Source organism: Oryctolagus cuniculus, chromosome 6, assembly GCF_964237555.1.
Source record: "Oryctolagus cuniculus chromosome 6, mOryCun1.1, whole genome shotgun sequence".
In the NCBI taxonomy this organism is placed as follows: Eukaryota; Metazoa; Chordata; class Mammalia; order Lagomorpha; family Leporidae; genus Oryctolagus; species Oryctolagus cuniculus.
Genome location: NC_091437.1, coordinates 90333981 through 90353884, shown reverse-complemented (window position 1 = coordinate 90353884; position 19904 = coordinate 90333981). Strand labels below are relative to the sequence as shown.

Here is a 19904-nt window from a genome sequence, read left to right as displayed (position 1 = left end):
AAAGTGAGAGTTACACACAGAGAGGAGAGGCAGAAAGAGAGAGAGAGAGAGAGAGAGAGAGAGAGAGATCTTCCATCTGCGGGTTCACTCCCCAATTGGCCATGACGGCCAGAGCTGTGCCGAACCGAAGCCAGGAGCCAAGAGCTTCTTCTGGGTCTCCTATGTGGATGCAGGGGCCCAAGGACCTAGGCCATGTTGTACTGCTTTCCCAGGCCATAGCAGAGAGCTGGATCAGAAGTGGAGCAGCTGGGACTCGAACCAGTGCCCATATGGGCTGCCAGCACTGCAGGCAGTGGCTTTACCCACCAAGCCACAGCGCCAGCCCCCATGCTTAAGTTTTGCCTACATTCTTCTTCTAGTTACTCTTTATTCTTTTTTTTTTCTTTTTTGCATTTAGATTTTTCAAGAGAGCTGTCTATTGTTGCTCATCTGATAGCTCCCTCTTACTCATCATCAGACTTCTGTCTTGCTGACATCATTCACAGGTCCACCTGACTAGACTTTCCTACCTGGTTTCACCATGACCATTTCTCATTCCTTCCTGAATCACTGAAAACACCATTGACTCTCTTGACTTTGACCTTTCTAGTTCTTTCATTGACTCTGAGTAGTCCTCATCTACATCATCATCAGCCCTTTATATCTTTCTCTAATTAGTCTGGGAATGTTCTGTTCTGTTCCTGGAGAGCCAGTATTTTCTTCCAACTGTAATTACTTTGTTGAGGGTCAGAGGCAACCGTTCAGTATATACAGTGGCTTCATTTCAGGGCAATGGTTTTAATGTAATATTTGGGGAGCAGGGAATGATTCAGCTGGATGATGTCATCTGCATCTTTTAGTGCTCCCAAGAACAGGCAGTAGCTTTATCACAACTTATTCATTTGCCTGGCAGTTGACAAGTCTATTCCAACAATAATAATATGCACTCTGATTTCAGGAAGACTGAAATGGGAAAAACCATGCCTCTTAGAAACAGAAGAAGGCTATTTCTTGCTCACCAGGCTCCCCAAGATCCAGGCTCCACTTAGCTCTCCAACCCAGTTTCTATTATAACTTGCCTGTTAACAATGCACAATTACTGTCCCGTGTTGTTTAACTTTCCTCCCCACACACCATACCCTTTTGCGTCTCCGTGTTTTATTTTGCTCTTCCTCCTGCCAGAATGCTTCCTCTTCCCTCACTGACATTAACTTATCTTTCGAGGCCACACAGTACTTCCCAAATGCTCTTGCTGGCCATTTCCTCCTGCAATTGGTGCCTCTTCTCCAGGGTCCAATTATTCCCAGCATCACTTCTGTCACAGCATTCAGTACATTGTAAATTTATTGCTAATTCACTTGTCTGTCTCCCTTCATTATTCTGTTAGCTCCTCTATTACCAACATTTGGTTCAGAGCTTAGCACTGATTAATTCACAATAAATATTTGATGGGGAAATTCCTAACACTTCAGAGATGATGAAATATTTTAATACAAATAAACATCATGGCTCTAAGTAAGTTTTCCGCTTCAAGATATAAACTAGGTTCTTCACTTTCCTCACCTTAAAAAACCAGATTTGGTCTCTAATGAGTAGGCACAGCAAATTATTAAAATTTTCACTTTTTCTTTTTAAATACATTATACAAAAATAACCTAAGTGGATTAAGCATAAACTTGTGACAGATTTGAATAATGTTATTCACTTTTCAAAAAACATCCCATTTCTGCTGACAGTTAACTTAATCTTAGATACTGAGGAGCTTACTGAATTGCTAATGCTAAATAATTGACCATGGTTATATTTTTGAACTCAGTGGTAGCTAACTACCTTTGAACAGGTGCTGCTACTTCCCTTCCACTTCTAAGTTGACTTTGGATAAATTCCCATCAAGAAATGCAGTTACTATGTATGGTTCTTTTGATCAGTTTGCAAAGTAGCTCATTTGGAAAATGTGAAATGAAGAACAAAGTCATCCACTCTTGTCCTACATGTGATTTCAGGGAGTATATGTTCTTGCCTGATGAGCAAATGATTGTCATCCGAAAAAGTCTCAAGGGACATGGATGTCATCTTAATAAAGAAATTAAAAGGTACATCTTTTCATGAGAAACCGCGTAAATTCGTGACCTGTCGCAGAAAATAGTTCTCTAATTGGTTTTGTGTGGTGGTGCAGTGGAATCATTTTCCTTAGATGTCACCCCAGAGAAGCTCCACCGCACGTCATTGTCAACAGTTCGTGAAATCTCCCTAATAAGAGGGCAAGTACGTAAATGTGGTCATCCTCAAAAATAACAAGTGTACTCTCCCATATAGTATTTTCAGTTTGAAATTTTAAAAATAGTCTATTGGAGAACCAACTAAACACAGGTTAAAAGCTCATATGGAAAATTTCTCTAAAATTCATATTTATCTCATATTGATTGATTGGGCATTTCTGTTCCAAAAAGCCAAATACTTTTCCTGAATTCTCGTGGCTGTATCTTTATGTACAACCAAATATCTGAAATGGGAACATCTAAGTTCAATTTATGATGATTCAGATGTCAAATTCCTTGTATATAAGTCATTGGGTAACATACTTCAAGGCATGTATCCTTACCTTTCTATAGAAATAATTTTGAAGGGTGTGAAAAGGCTGTTCAGTTGAGTTAGTAAAGGATTATATTCAAGTTTTAGAATTCAGAGTTAATGTTGTATGGTCCAGTCAGTTTGTAAAAAGAAAGTTGAATAAAATAATTGACAAGGAGCACATTAAAAATGTTTTCCTTATTTCAAATTTAATGTTCAAAAGGATGATTTGATATTGTAATTTTGCAGACACGGGCTCCATTTTGACATTTATATTTTAGACAAATGCAAACTCTGAAGTTCTTTAAATCAATATTTCATACCAACTGCTGACAGCATTCTCTTCTCTTTTGAAAACATGGAAAAAAATATCATGTCTACCTTGCGATCTTTGTGAACCAGGCAGCATGCCTGTTGACACTTGGCATTCATTTACATAAAATCACACTGGAGCAAAAGTTAATTTTGCTCCATGAGTACCTGGTTTTCACAATAACTTTTCAGACAATTTCCTTTGTTAAAAAATTTTAATTCCTTTTATGAATGTATATGTGTTTTCCTAACTGTCTGATTAAAGATCACAAAGAAACTGTGGTTTTGCATCTCACATTAGCAGATGGTGGACAGATGGTTTAAATTAATATTAATTTTGGAAAACTTAGCTTAAATTGTTTATACTGAAGATTAAAAGTTGGAAAGCCAGCTAACATCTCCAGGGTTATTAGTACTTCCAAATCACTTGAAAAGTAAAATCTAGAGAAACAAAATGTCTGCCTCTATAGCAATCCACTTCTCAATCAGAAAGATAGTAGGTGAAACACAGTAGTTTGATGTTGAAGAAAATTAAAATAAAAAGGGAAGAGAGAAAATACAATATAAATTCTAAGTGCAAAGAACCTTGAAAATAGTGAGAATTGTAGCTATAAAATTGGTTTAAACTAATCAGAACAGAATCCATATACAAATAATTTCTTACTGTTTTAATAGGAATTGATTGCAAACTTAAACAGCTTTCCCACACTCAATTTTTATTCTTTTTATTTGAAATTAACCTCATAGTTTCTTCTCATATCCTCCCTCCCAAGGAGTTTGCCCTCCAGTAGCGAGGGAGAAAGAAACACAGAAAGAGAGAGAGAAAAGGAGAGAGAAAGGCGAGAGACAGAAAGGCAGAGAGACAAGGGGGAGGAGAGAGGACACATACGTATTTGTAATTATAGACAAAGCAAGCCTCCAGCCTCTAATGGAGTCAGCACAACAATAGGTAGCTCTTGCTGTCTAGTCTGATTATATTTTTTTGCCTTTACACATAAGTTATTTGAATGTAGAAAATATGTTGAAAATAATACAAAATATTTTCTCAAGACTGTATGCATACAAACTAATCTTTTTTGTATACTCTCTGAATTTTAGATAATAATTTAAAATAACTCTAAAGATACTTAGCAAAATACTTTTTAATTTAGTGAAAGCAGGAAAGTATGAATCACCACTTGTGAAAATACATAGCTTTCCCTAAAATTACATATTTTGCAAAATAAAATAACTGATTTTTCTCAATTACTTGTGAAGTAGATGCTGGCAATTTTATTTAGTTACGCTGCTATGGTAAAACAGGTGTCATAAAATAGGCCCAAATCCAGTTGAGTCCTTTGTGCTCTCCCCAGGGCAAAAATTACATAAATAAATAAGTAAATAATCCAATTTAGTTTGTAGAAGGCAGCAGTGAGATTTGACCAGAATGAGCAGCCACTTACATCTTTATCATCATCCTAGTTTGGCTAACCTTATTAATTTAATCAAGTGAAATGGAGGGGTAAACTTCAAATCATAGGATTCATTTATATTGAAAGAAATGAGCATACATACATTCACATATTTTAAAAACTTGTATCATATTTTAAAACTATAAAACAAAAGTGCATTCATCCAATCAGTTCTTAAAGTTGAAAATTTTTCCAAGGCAAGCATTGATCATAGTGGGTAAGTTGCCACTTGGGAAGCCTGCAACCCATATTGGAGTCCCTGGGTTTGAATTCCAGTTTTTCTCTTGATAACAACTTCCTGCTTAAGAAAACCCCAGAAGCAGCAGGTCATGGCTCAAATAGTTGAGTTCCTGCTACATACACAGGAGACTCAGACTGAGTTCCAGGTCCCAGCTTCAGACTGCTCCTGTTTTTTTTTTTTTTTTTTTTTCCTCTTTTTTTTTAAATTTTATTTAATGAATATAAATTTCCAAAGTACACCTTATGTATTACAATGCCTTCCCACCCCCCCATAACTTCCCTCCCACCTGCAACCCTCCCCATTTCCGCTCCCTCTCCCCTTCCATTCACATCAAGATTCATTTTCAATTCTCTTTATATACAGAAGATCAGTTTAACATATATTAAGTAAAGATTTCAACAGTTTGCACCCCCATAGAAACAAGAAGTGAAAAATACTGTTTGAGTACTAGTTATAGCATTAAATCTCAATGTACAGCACACTAAGGACAGAGATCCTACATGAGGAGTGAGTGCACAGTGACTCCTGTTGTTGACTTAACAAATTGACACTCTTGTTTATGGCATCAGTAATCACCCTAGGCTCTTGTCATGAGCTGCCAAGGATATGGAAGCCTTTTGAGTTCACCGACTCTTATCATATTTAGACAAGGTCGTAGTCAAAGTGGAAGTTCTCTCCTCCCTTCAGAGAAAGGTACCTCCTTCTTTGATGACCTGTTCTTTCCACTGGGATCTCACTCGCAGAGATCTTTCATTTAGGTCATTTTTTTTTGACAGAGTGTCTTGGCTTTCCATGCCTGAAATACTCTCATGGGCTTTTCAGCTGGATCCGCATGCCTTAAGGGCTGATTCTGAGGCCAGAGTGCTGTTAGGACATCTGCCATTCTATGAGTCTGCTGTGTATCTCGCTTCCCATGTTGGATCGTTCTCTCCCTTTTTTATTCTATCAGCTAGTATTTGCAGACACTAGTCTTGTTTATGTGATCCCTTTGGTTCTTAGTCCTATCATTATGATCAATTGTGAACAGAAATTGATCACTTGGACTAGTGAGGTGGCATTGGTATATGCCACCTTGATGGGATTGAATTGGAATCCCCTGGTATATTTCTAACTCTACTGTTTGGGGCAAGTCAGCTTGAGCATGTCCCAAATTGTACATCTCTTCCCTCTCTTATTCCCACTCTTATATTTAACAGGGATCACTTTTCAGTTAAGTTTCAACACTTAAGAATAACTGTGTATTAATTACAGAATTAAACCAATAGTATTAAGTAGAACAAACAAAAAAATGCTAAGAGGGATAACGTATTAAGTTGTTCAACAGTCAGGGCAAGGGCTGATCAAGTCACCGTTTCTCATAGTGTTCATTTCAATTTAACAGGTTTCCTTTTTGGTGCTTGGTTAGTTGTCACCGATCAGGGAGAACATATGATATTTGTCCCTTTGGGACTGGCTTATTTCACTCAGCATGTTTTCCAGTTTCCTCCATTTTGTTGCAAATGACCGGATTTCATTGTTTTTTACTGCTGTATAGTATTCTATAGAGTACATATCCCATAATTTCTTTATCCAGTCTACTGTTGATGGGCATTTAGGTTGATTCCAGGTCTTAGCTATTGTGAATTGAGCTGCAATAAACATTAAGGTGCAGACCACTTTTTTGTTTGCCAATTTAATTTCCCTTGGGTAAATTCCAAGGAGTGGGATGGCTGGGTTGAATGGTAGGGTTATATTCAGGTCTCTGAGGAATCTCCAGACAGACTTCCATAGTGGCTTTACCAGTTTACATTCCCACCAACAGTGGGTTAATGTCCCTTTTCCCCCACATCCCTGCCAGCATCTGTTGCTGGTAGATTTCTGAATGTGAGCCGTTCTCACCGGGGTGAGGTGGAACCTCATTGTGGTTTTGATTTGCATTTCCCTGAAGAAAGAAATAGAAGAGGATACCAAAAAATGGAAAAATCTTCCATGCTCATGGATTGGAAGAATCAACATCATCAAAATGTCCATTCTCCCAAAAGCAATTTATAGATTCAATGCAATCCCAATCAAGATACCAAAGACATTCTTCTCAGATCTGGAAAAAATGATGCTGAAATTCATATGGAGATGCAGGAGACCTCGAATAGCTAAAGCAATCTTGTACAACAAAACAAAGCCGGAAGCATCACAATACCAGATTTCAGGACATACTTCAGGGCAGTTGTAATCAAAACAGCATGGTACTGGTACAGAAACAGATGGATAGACCAATGGAACAGAATAGAAACACCAGAAATCAACCCAAACACCTACAGCCAACTTATATTTGATCAAGGATCTAAAACCAATTCCTGGAGCAAGGACCGTCTATTCAATAAATGGTGCTGGGAAAACTGGATTTCCACGTGCAGAAGCATGAAGCAAGACCCCTACCTTACACCTAACACAAAAATCCACTCAGCATGGATTAAAGACCTAAATCTACGACCTGACACCATCAAATTATTAGAGAACATTGGAGAAACCCTGCAAGATATTGGCACCGGCAAAGACTTCCTGGAAAAGACCATAGAGGCGCAAGCAGTCAAAGCCAAAATTAACTATTGGGATTCCATCAAATTGAAAAGTTTCTGTACTGCAAAAGAAATAGTCAGGAGAGTGAAGAGGCAACCTACAGAATGGGAAAAAATATTTGCAAACTATGCTACAGAGAAAGGATTAATAACCAGAATCTACTAAGAGATCAAGAAACTCCACAACAACAAAACCAACAACCCACTTAAGAGATGGGCCAAGGACCTCAATAGACATTTTTCAAAAGAGGAAATCCAAATGGCCAACAGACACATGAAAAAATGTTCAAGATCACTAGCAATCAGGGAAATGCAAATCAAAACCAGCCTGCTCCTGTTACAGGCATGTGGGGAGTGAGCCAGCAGATCTCTCTCTCTCTCTCTCTCTCTCTCTCTCTCTATTTCTCTCTCTCTCTCTCTATTTCTATCTCTCTATCTCTATCTATATCTCTGTCTTTATCATCTCTATACCTCTCCCTCCTCCTTTCAAATAAATACATATATAAATAAGAAAATGACTCCAGACTTTATTCTAAATATTCTTCACCAAACATAATTTCTGTGATGAGCTTTGAGTTACTATAGATAACAAGTGAGAAGTCATTCACCTTAAGAAAACTACATACACCGCCCCGCCCCACACACATACACACCCTACACACATACAGGGATATTGAAGACAATATATAAATAGACATTAAAGTTTTTAGGATCACCTAGACTTCACGTATATTTTTGGACAAAAAATTTAGTAAATACGATTTTTGAACACTACTTGGATAATATTTGTAATTAGAAGGAATCTTGGAAAAGCACTCTGGGAGAAGGTGTTTGGTGCAGTAGTTAAGATGACCAGCTGGAATATCCACATTCCATATCAGAGTGCTAGGTGTGAGTCCCAGCTCGGCTCCCATTTCCAGCTTCCTGCTAGTGTGCACCCTGAGAGACAGCAGATGATGACTCAAGTAGCTGGATTTCTGCCACCCACATGGGAGACACGGATGGCGTTTCCAGCTCACCAGCTCACCAGCTTTGACCCAGCCCAGCCCTGGATGTTGTGGGCATGTAGAGAGTAAGATATCTGTCTCTGTCAGCCCTTGCACACCCTTCCCCACCACCATCAAGTAAATAATTAAAAACAAAAACACTCTGAGAAGAAAGTAGCACTGTGTGAGGAAGAGGATAGTGTATTAAGGGTCACTCCTTGCTCAGGGTGTGCCTTTAAAATAGCAGTATATTCTTGGCTGTTTTAACATCTCCTGCTTTTCTTTAAAAAAAATTACTTATTTGAAAGTCAGAGTTACAGAGAGAGAGAGAGATCTTCTATCTGCTCTTTCACTCCTGAAAGGGCCACTTTGGCCTGCCAAGAGTCAGGAGCTTCATCCAGGTCCCGAGCAAGGGCCCAAGGACTTACACCATTTTCCACTACTTTTCCCAGACCATTAGCAGGGAGCTGGATTGGAAGTGGGGCTGCTAGGATGCCAACTGGTGCCTATATGGAATGCCAGTGCTGCAGGCTGTGGCCTTACCCACAATGCTACAACACACCCCCTCCTGATTTTCTTTAGCTTTTCCACGGGGGAATGTGGGAGTCAAGCTGAGAACTCTCCAATGTTTGAAACAAACCATGACTGCGTTCTTAAAGGAGTCTCCTTATGAAAATCATCTGAGGACCTTGTCAAAAATTAACACTCGGAGGCCTCACCTCCGAGTAGACTCTTGTTGGAATCTGTATTTGTAGCAGGCATCTCAAGTGTTTTAATTAGATGAGGCTGGGCAACACTGAAATATAGGAAACAATATCATTGTCTCAGGGAACTTTTGCTGATGACTCAGGCAGACTGAAGCAAATTCCACTTTCTGCTTCTTGTATTCGGTGTGTACTCCCCTCCTGTATCCCTGCCTCTAACAATTCAGTGATCTCTTTACAACTTTATATCTCAAGAAAGAAGAGATCCAGGCAAGTACCTGAATATCGTATGTGTTGAATGAATGGGTAGGTTCTAGACTGGAACTCTCTCAATCACAAGTCAGTAGTGACCTTGTACCTGTTACTAAATCTTCCTGAACCACTATTTCCTTATTTATAAACATAAGAATGCTGGTGTTTGTGATTTTGTACTAGTGTAGAATTATATTTTATGTGTGTATGCCTGCTTCATATCACAGTGTCATTTGTTTTGAGTTAAAATGATTATATCTGACTAGAGCTAAGATGACATTGAATAGGAAAAAGCTCTTAAGGAAATCTACATCATCAATAATGGAATGGAAGTTTTCCAATTTAGTTTACTATTTTCCATTTATTTAATTGGGGTAAAATATGAGCAGTGTGTAATTCAAGGGTTAAAAGAACATTTACAGGATTTTCAAAATATCTGGTGCTTTAGGCAAAATGTGGAAGAGTAATTTATCTTTTTAAAGATCATTAATGGGACCAGCCCTGTGGCAAAGAAGGTTAAGCCTCTGCCTGTGGTGCCAGCATCCCCTATGGGTGCCAGTAGTTGCCCCAGCTGCTCTTCTTCTGATCCAGCTCTCTGCTGGGGCCTGAGAAAGCACTGAAGGATGACTCACGTGCTTGGACCCCTGCACCTATGTAGGAAACCCAGAAGAAGCTCCTGGCTCCTGGCTTCCCATGGGGCTCCAGCCTTGGTGTCCATTTGGGAGTGAACCAGTGAATGGAAGACCTTTCCCTCCGTCTCTCCCTCTCTCTATCTGTGACTCTACCCTACAAATAAACAAATCAATCTTTAAAAAAAAGGTCATTTAAAACTTTAGAGTATTTAACTTTAAGTTTCTAGAGTTTTTCTACAATCTTCCATTTTTAAAAGAAACGTGTAGTGGATCTTTGATTATAATGCCTTTTTATTCAATGTTGTATATTAGTTATTAGGATATTTCTAATTTTTTATTGAACTATTTTCAAAGTTAAGGTATGTATTTTTGGTTTTTTACCAAATGAACTTGTATTTTCATTGATTTCTTCTAGGGAAGTATATAACATTTATCCTGGACCCTTTCCAGTACCAATTAGTGATGAAAAATCAAAAACAATTAAGCTTTCGAAAATTTGGTAATAAACTGTCAGAGAAAACATTTTCCATCAAACAGATGATACACAATAATGACATGGATGATGAGCTTCACGTCGTCTATCAACTTTTGCAAGGCAAATCTTTGGACATACTCTTGGAAGACTTGATGCAGAATATAAAACAAATGTTTGAAGTTCAACTACTTAAAACCACAAATTGGAAAATGGCACAATTGTTAACGTTCTGTGGCACAATGATATTTGATATCACCTTTACAACTTTGCATGGAAAATTTCTTGCTGGTGACAGTACAAAATATATTAGTGAGCTAAGAGAAAATTTTTTTAAATTTGATGACAAGTTTTCATTATTAGCATCTGAAATACCCATTGAGCTTCTAGGCAATATCAAGTCTGTGCAGCAGAAACTTATAAAATGTTTGACATCAGAAAAATTAGCGGAGTTTAAAGGATCATCAGAAATTGTTCAAAAGAGGCAAGAGATACTGGAGAAATACTATGTACGTGAGGACTTTGAAATAGGAGGTAAGAAACTTCTCAATGATTACTTGCCTAAAATAAAATAATTTACAGTAGACCTTTGAAATAAAAAGACAAAATGGCGACCTTGAAAATTTTTATGATCTTTCTAATTGGCTAATGGTAAAATGTTTTACTCTGAAACAACCCTCTGTGATAATTGATTTTTTTTTTTTTTTTTTTTGCTGAGGTGGTAAAACAAGATACTTAATGGTGATAATGAGAAAGAGTATAACTATGCTGCATTTACTCCTCTTATCTCATTCTCCACCTCCCTGCCCCCCCACACACATTACATTTTAAACTATTCTCATTAAGCAGAAAATTAGACTTCAGAAGCCTATTGGTTCTCATTAGCATGCACTGATCCTTGGCTGGGTCTGTGTCCTAACATCTTTTAATTAGCACACTGCAAATCTAATCAGTGTAATAAACGCTATTAATCTTCCTTTTCACTTATTTTCTCTCAGCACATCATTTAGCCTTTCTCTGGGCCTCTGTGGCAAACACCTTTCCAGCTATGTTCTGGGCCATGTATTATCTTCTGCGGCACCCAGAAGCCATGGCAGCCGTGCGTGACGAAATTGACCGTTTGCTGCAGTCAACAGGTCAAAAGCAAGGGTCTGGATTTTCCATCTACCTCACCAGAGAACAATTGGACAGCCTGGTCTACCTAGGTAATTTATTTTTATCTGTTATGAAGAAAAGAAGGTATCTCTCTGCAAACTCAGTTTATCACTCATTGCTGTTTACCAAGAGGTGGAGGACACAGCTGCCTAATTGACATAATAACACCCATTTACATCAATTATAAATTATGTAGTTTATAGCCGTAGATACTCTCATTGCATGTAAACATTAAGGCCTAGGTAATTAACTATGCAAGGTATGCAAAAGGCTAAATCAAAGCTTTGCAATTATTTGAAAAAAAGTTTATGCTTATTAAGTCATTTGATTCTGAGCATCTGTTGGTGTGCTAATGCTTTCCAAATATCAAGGCGCTACCTTGGTGAGAAAAGTATTGCAGATTAAAAAATGAAGTATTTTAGACACGCAACTTGTATGCAAAATGTATTGATTCTTCTTGAGAATCATATCTCTGGGTTATTTTTCATAGCTTGGAGTGTATGATTCTCAAAAAAAGTAATATAAATGGTTTATACTGGAAATTCATGATTTAAACACACTCAAAAAAAAGAGAAAGAAACAGGAAGGAAGGAGGAAAGGAAGGAATAGAAGGGGGATGGAGAAAGGTAGAGAAGGAGAAAGGGAAAAAAGCAACTACAAGCTGCTCTTTGTTAAAGTTGGTAATTTTAAATGTGTGTTGACTCAGTAGGTAGGCTGACACTTGTTTAAGCCTTTTGGGTTTCTGCAGAGGGCTCTACATCTGCGAAGTGAGCTTTCACAGCAGTCCATTGGCCTTTGCTGGTTTTTCCCCTGCCCTTACCTGATGAACTTACACTCCCAAAATAAATTCCAGGCCCATGAGCTATTTTCAATTTCCTCTGTATTTACACTTCCCCCTGTGGTGGTGTTTAGAATGTAGTCTTTTTTTTTTTTTTTTTTTTTTTATTTTTATTTTTTTTGACAGGCAGAGTGGACAGTGAGAGAGAGAGACAGAGAGAAAGGTCTTCCTTTGCCGTTGGTTCACCCTCCAATGGCCGCCGCGGCCGGCGCGCTGCGGCCGGCGCACCGCGCTGATCCGATGGCAGGAGCCAGGAGCCAGGTGCTTTTCCTGGTCTCCCATGGGGTGCAGGGCCCAAGCACCTGGGCCATCCTCCACTGCACTCCCTGGCCACAGCAGAGAGCTGGCCTGGAAGAGGGCAACCGGGACAGAATCCGGCGCCCCAACCGGGACTAGAACCCGGTGTGCCAGCGCCGCTAGGCGGAGGATTAGCCAAGTGAGCCGCGGCGCCGGCCTAGAATGTAGTCTTCCAAGTCCCTTTGCACAAATGCAAGGATATCTGTTGTGTCACTTCTTTGACACTGTGGGTGAATATTTTAACCTATATTGCCCTTAATTGCTTATCTTACAAATATGCCCCAGGTTCTCGAAGTAATGGCTCTCCCAGCCCTGGTCACGGTTGACATTTTCAAAGAATGGGCCAAGTGTTCTAGAAATGGTTCCCTCTAGTCAGACTGACCATTAGAGATGGCAGCGAGAATTGTACTGGCAGTCAGGAAAAATGTGACAATTTGTAGTTTACTGTCGTTAGCTAATATTATAAAAGGAATTTTACATTTTCTTGAAGAAAGAAAACAATCTCAATGTTATTAAAATGCCAACATGCTTTTATTTTTCCTTGCTAACCTTTTGGGAAGCAAATACATAAAATTTGTGTAAAATTCTGAGGAATCGCCTCCGCTTGAATGCACACTATTTTCTGGGTAGAAGATTTACAATCTCTACAAAGACTTAGGTTACATTTCCCATGTATTCAAGTAATTCCCATTTTTTTTTAATGAATAAAATGATGCATATTTGGAGTAATGCAGTTTCAAGCAATATATATTTATCTTCTGTTATTACTGTTAAAAATTTAATCTTTTTGTTTAGAGCTTTATTTATTTTTATTTGAAAGGCAGAGTTACAGAGAGAGAGAGATAGAGAGAGAGAGTGAGAGAGAATCTATCTTCCATCTACTGGTTCACTCCCCAAATGGCTGCGATGGCTGGAGCTGGGCCAGTCCGAAGCCAGGAGCCAGGAGCTTCTTCCGGGTCTCCCACGTGGGTGCAGAGACCCAAAGACTTGGGCCATCTTCCACTGCCTTCCCAGGCACATTAGCAGAGAGTGGATTGGAAATGGAGCAGCTGGGACTAGAACCAGCGCCAGTATATGTTGGCGCTACAGGCAGTGGCTTAACCCACTACGCCACAGCACTGGCTCCTCATTTTATTCTTTTTAATAGAGATTTATTTTTATTTATTTGAATGGCAAACTGATGGAGAGAGAGGTAGAGAGAGAGAGAGAAAGAGATCCTCAATCTGCTGATTCACCCTCCAAATGTCTGAAAGATCCAGGTTTGGGCCAGGCTGAATCCAGGAGGCTGGCACTCCAGCCAGGATGCCCACATGGGTAGCAGGAGCCTAAGCACTTGGGCCCATCTTTCATAGTTTTTTCCAGGTGCATTATCAGGGAGCTGAGTTGGAAGCAGGGCAGCCAGGATTGAAACCAGCACTCCAATATGGGATGCCAGCATTGCAAGTAGTGGTTTAACATAGTGCACCACAACTCTGGTCTCTATTCTCAATTATCTATATTGAAAGAAAATATCATTTTTAAATTGAAGCATGAAAGTAGGAATATTTAAATTTATTCAAAAAGAAAAAATGGTAAATTCCAGAGCTATAATTTGGGTCCCTTTTAGTCCCTAATTAGAGCTGGAGAATTTTATCCTTGCAACCCACTTAAATTTACAGCTCCCTAATCCTCAACAAATGAGTAACAATAGGAAAGTCCCAGGTGAGTTCAGATCCACCTGGATAGAGGCAGTGACCTCAGCAGCCAACAGGGTTCATCACGACCTCTATTACCAGTAGAGGCCAGTGTTGTTCATCACGAGAATTTAAAATGATGGAGCCAATTGTGATCTTTAGGAAAACAGATGAATATTTTTCTTTCAAGAGATTAAAGGTTTTCTGCAAACCTGAGAAAATAGTGTGAATCAAACAGCAGATAAGTTCTACATTTAGCAATAGTTTAGTTGTAAATTCCTCCCTATTTCAAAAGAGCACTAGTTGTCTGTGCAAAGGCAAGAATTATATAATTCAGTATTTATAGGGTACAGCTTGATGTGAGTGTAGGTACTCACCTTCTCATTTCCTTAACCACAGAATTATATGATTTAATACAATTTCTTTAGAAAAACTAGATTAAATTTTCATCATTAGAAGAAAAATACAGGCCGGTGCCGCGGCTCACTAGGCTAATCCTCCGCCTTGCAAAGCCGGCACACTGGGTTCTAGTCCCGGTCGGGGCGCCGGATTCTGTCCCGGTTGCCCCTCTTCCAGGCCAGCTCTCTGCTGTGGCCAGGGAGTGCAGTGGAGGATGGCCCAAGTGCTTGGGCCCTGCACCCCATGGGAGACCAGGATAAGTACCTGGCTCCTGCCATCAGATCAGCGTGGTGCACCGCGGCCGCAGTGCGCCGGCTGCGGCGGCCATTGGAGGGTGAACCAACGGCAAAGGAAGACCTTTCTCTCTGTCTCTCTCTCTCACTGTCCACTCTGCCTGTCAAAAAATAAAAAATAAATAAATAAATAAAAATTTAAAAAAGAAGAAAAATACATCACAAGGATAATGATGCTACAATTTTTTACTAGGGCAGAGAATTTCTTATAATTAATGCAACAAAGGAGATTCTTCTGGTACAGATTCTGCCTGTCAGCACAATTATCTATTATAACTAGATAGCAAGGTTCACAGAGTTTGGTGAAGATACCCAGATCACACAATTAGGTAGAGACATAGCCAAAAATTGATGCAACGTCTGTCTAACTTAAATGCCAAAATCACAAATAACCACTGTCAGCTCAGGCAAAAAACACTCTAGAAATGTACCAGTGACCTTGGCCACTATTTTGTAAACAAATCTGTATCACTGATTCTCCAATACAGTTGGTTTTGAAGATTAAGATAAGGTAAGAGGTTCACAGTAAAACATTGTGATTATTTTTAAAAATAAAAACCAACTTTTTATTTTAGAATAGTTTTAATATGCAAAGAAAGTTACAAAGATTTTAGAGAGAATTCCCATACACCTTTGTTAACATCTTACATTAGTGTAGTATATTTGTCATGATTGTGTGTGTTATATTGAAAAAACCGATTCAACATTATAAAATAATGTATATGAAAAAATGGAAGTTTATATAACTCAGACAGCAGTAGTAAAGTTTAACAAAAATCTTCTGAATTTGTACTAGATGTAAGTGGTATAAGTTCTTTTTTAAAAGTAAGATTTACTTATATATTTGAAAGGCAGAACTACAGAGAGAGGAGGGACACACACTCACAGAGAGAGAGGGAGAGAAAATCTTCTGTCAGCTGATTCACTCTCCAAATGACCACAACATCCAGGGCTAGGCTATGCCAGACCATAGCCAAGAGCCGGAAGTTTCATCTGTGTCTCCCAAATTGGGTGCAGGGGCCCAACAACTTGGGCCTTCCTCCACTGCTTTCCCAGGTACATTAGCAGGGAGCTGGATCAGAAGTGGAGCAGCTGGGATTCGAACTGGTTCCTGTATGGGATGCTAGATTCATGGGCGACAGCTTAACCAGCTATGCCACAATGCCAGCTAGGAATTATAAATTCTAGTTCACATGAGGAATTCTAACTGCAAGCATCTTACACGGAGGTACATCTGAAACTCAGGGATATAGGCAGTGAGATTTTTATATGCAATATAAAGAAATTTCAGTTAAAAAGTGAAAAATACTAACTTGATTATCCATCAAACCTTCAGCTTAGCCCAAACTTAAGTGGGTTAGATAAGATAATGAATGATAGAAACAAAAGAGATTGAAAGGGAACTTTCATGAGAATTTAAATTGTTGTAGTTAGGTCTAAAAATCAACTGTCAGAATAGAATAAGAAAATGTGTGGTTTAGCAGAAAATTGTTTAAATCAGTGGTTTTTCAGCCTTTTTTTTTTTTTTTTTTTTTCTGACAGGCAGAGTCACACAGTGAGAGAGAGAGAAACACAGAGAAAGGTCTTCCTTTTCTGTTGGTTCACCCCGCAATGGCCACTGCAGCCACTGCACCACGCTGATCCTGATCCGATGGCAGGAGCCAGGTACTTATCCTGGTCTCCCATGGGGTGCAGGACCCAAGTACTAGGGCCATCCTCCACTGCACTCCCTGGCCACAGCAGAGAGCTGGCCTGGAAGAGGGGCAACCGGGACAGAATCCGGCGCCCCGACCGGGACTAGAACCCAGTGTGCCGGCGCCGCAGGCGGAGGATCAGCCTAGTGAGCCGCGGCGCCGGCCAGTTTTTCAACCTTGATGACTCCTTGGATTCATCTGGGGTTTTTGATACTCATACCTGGTTCCATGTCCATAGATTCCAATCTCATTGATTTGTGGGGAGGTCTGATGGCTTTAAAAGCTCCCCAAGGGGCAAGTGTTTGGCCTAATTGATGAAACACTACATCTCATATCTGAGTACCTGAGGTTGATTCCCAGCCCCAGCTCCTGCTAATGCAGACTGTGGAAGGCAGCTCAAGCCTCATGTTGGAGATCTGGATTGAATTTCTGATTCCTGGCTTTCAATCCCAGCACAGCCACAGCCATAGTGCATTTGAAGCCTTTCTACCTGTCTCTCAGCCTCACAAATAAAAACAAAAACAATAAAACATATTTTTAAATCTCCCATGTGATTCTAAAGTGAAGCCAAAACTCAAAACCTCTATTGTAAAGTAATTTTTATTCCACTGGGCTGGGATGGAGTATTTGCTTGCTTGTTTACCAGTCCTATGTGATTCTAACAGGCAGCCAAAGCTGCTCATAACCCTTGGGATATCAGAAAGTTCTTAACAAGTCAGTGGAGATATTATTTCAAAAATCTGTTGCTCATCTGTTCCTATGAAACATTAATAGATATATGGTGTCTAGGACACAGAACATGATTCTTCTCTATTTTTTCTGACTATTTGAAATAGTACACCCAGTTCTGCCACATTTTCAAAGGCATGTTGAATTCATTCAGCATGGCAAGTGATTGAACATCAAATCATCTCTGGCACACAGAAATAGCATGATAGTTGTCTTTACATATTTGGAAAGTGCCATTATGTGGAAGAGGAATTAAGACTTTTTTTTTTTTGCCTGTGTGCTTTATAAATGGAAATTAAATGAAAGAGAATTTAAGCTGAATATGAAAAATAGGTTTCTACTAACTCTTTTTTTCAGAATACCATCAGTAGAGCTATCCAATCAGAAATTATGCAATATCAAATTGCTAAGAAAGTAGATTTTAACTATTCTCACCACAAATAACTAATAAGTATCAGAGCTAAGGCTTAATATGTTAATTAGGTTGATTGACCCATCCCACAAAGTATACATCAACACATAATGCTATACACCATAAATACATATGATTTTTATTTGTCAACTAGGAAGATTAGTTAGTAGGAGCCAGTGTCATAGGGTAGCTGGTAGCAGCCTGCAACAGCCAGCATCTGGTATGAGTGCTAGTCCATGTCCTGGCTGCTCCACTTCCCATCTAGCTCCTTGTTAGTGGCCTGGGAAAGACAGTGGAGGATGATGGCCCAAGCTATCCATGTGGGAGACCTGGATGAAGCTCCTGGCTCCTGACTTTGACCTGGCCCAGTGCTGGCTGTTGGTATCATCTGGGAGGCAAACCAGAGAATGGAAAATATCTCTCCCCCACATACCTCCATACCTCTGGTTTTCAAAATAAATAAATAGTTTTTTCTAAAAAAAAAAAAAAAAAGTATTAATGGCGGCAAGCATTTAGCATGTCGAGTAAGTTGTTGTTTGTTATAAAAACAACCCATGTCAGAGAGCCTGGATTCAAGTCCCATTTGTAACAATTCAGATTTATTTATTTTTTAAGATTTATTTATTTATTTGAAAGGCAGATTTATAGAGAAGCAGAGGCAGAGAGAGAAAGAGAGAGGTGAGAGAGAGAGAGAGGAGAGAGAGAGAGAGAGAAAGAGAAAAAGGGAGAGAGGTCTTCCATCCACCAATTCATCCCCAAATGGCCACAACAGCCGAAGCTGTGCTGATCCAAAGTCAGGAGCTAGGAGCTTCTTCCGGGTCTTCCATGTGGGTGCAGGGGCCCAAGGATTTGGACCATCTTCTACTGCTTTCCCAGGCCATACAGAAAGCTGAATCAGAAGTGAAGCAGCCAGGACTCAACCAGAGTCGATATGGGATGCCAGCACTGCAGGCAGCAGCTTTACCCACTATGCCACAGCACTGGCCCCCAGTTTTACTTTTAATTTTACTTTAAAAGTACAATCATTGACCCAAAAATTTGTGATTTTCACCTCAAATTATGTAGTTAATGATCACAATTTCTAATTTTTTTTTTACCTATCTTAAAGGCAGTACAGACATACACATTCACACTTCAATATCATTTCATTTCATCACAGCTTCTAAAAGCTGCATGTCCATCCACTCACCCCCTTCTCATCTACCTTCTCTTTAAGACTGTCCAAGTGTTCGGCCCCAGTGACTGTGGCAGTGCCTAGCTGTTCATTTCACTCCAGCCTTTGCTGCTATCTACTGATCACACCAAAGCTAATCAGATGGCATGCCAGCCTGCACCAATCATTAAGATGACCCAAATTAACAGCCTGGCTGTGTCACAGTACATTCATTCCACACATGCAGACATGGCCGAAGTGTGAGGCAGAAGTCTGGATGTGTGTGTTTGTGTTTGCATTGTAACATGCATTATTGATTATCATGAGCTGCTTTAGCCCTTTAAATCTGCAAATGAGAATCATCTGTCAATTACTACAGCCAGAATTGAGGTCTGAGAGCAAACAGGAAGGTATCTGTACCTTTTGCTACTGGCATTTCCCTGCATGTGCCATTTTCCTTCTAGTTATATTGCAAAGCACCCTAGCTCACAACGTTCCCCAGGGTTTTTTTGTTTGTTTGTTTGTTTTGTTTTGTTTGTGTATGAGTTTTTTTTGTTTTTGTTCTTCCTTAGAAGGGACACTTAATCTAAATAGTTTTCTGTCCTGAAAAGAGAAACATCTTTCCAAGGCAGGTCAAGAAGGCAGTACAGGCTCTGAATTGTGAGTTCAGTGTTAGAATTTTGTATTATAATTTCCTAGTATATACTGGTCAGTGAAGATCAGTTCTTAATAAAACACAGGCAACCTCATCTTATGCACACTTGTAACTGTTGGCACCTTGCAGCATCTGTTAAAAATTTTATCTCCAAATTATTTGCATCCTTGATAGCCATTTTTCTACATTTCATTCATATAATTAGACTGTCCTATTACCTGCTAAATGTTAGTATAAATTAACAATCCATTATGCACAGTAAGTTTTATAAAACATTTAAAGATAGAAATTGTGCTTAATTAAAATTAACTACCATAGGAAAGCCAAGTACACTAATGATTCACAAGACCTTTGATTACCTGTAGTTCCTTGTTTTGGCTGGATGATTGACAGCTTGCTGTTTGGCTACCATGTTGAATTTCAGCTGACAAGACTTTTCATTTTAACTCAA

At 39.3% G+C, this 19904-nt stretch overlaps 1 protein-coding gene across 2 annotated transcripts in view; it reads left to right on the top strand.

The window, feature by feature from the left end:
• Positions 1 to 19904, top strand: part of CYP7B1 (cytochrome P450 family 7 subfamily B member 1) — a 205905-nt gene that overhangs the window by 169462 nt on the left and 16539 nt on the right. The window contains exons 3-5 of one of the 2 annotated variants that reach the window (XM_070075097.1): positions 1983 to 2072; positions 10099 to 10689; positions 11154 to 11360. In XM_070075097.1, coding sequence (XP_069931198.1) covers positions 2042 to 2072; positions 10099 to 10689; positions 11154 to 11360 — 829 coding nt within the window. In that variant the 5' untranslated portion in view covers positions 1983 to 2041. The remainder of the gene's footprint in view (positions 1 to 1982; positions 2073 to 10098; positions 10690 to 11153; positions 11361 to 19904) is intronic. The other variant, XM_008255573.4, reaches the window with a different exon arrangement.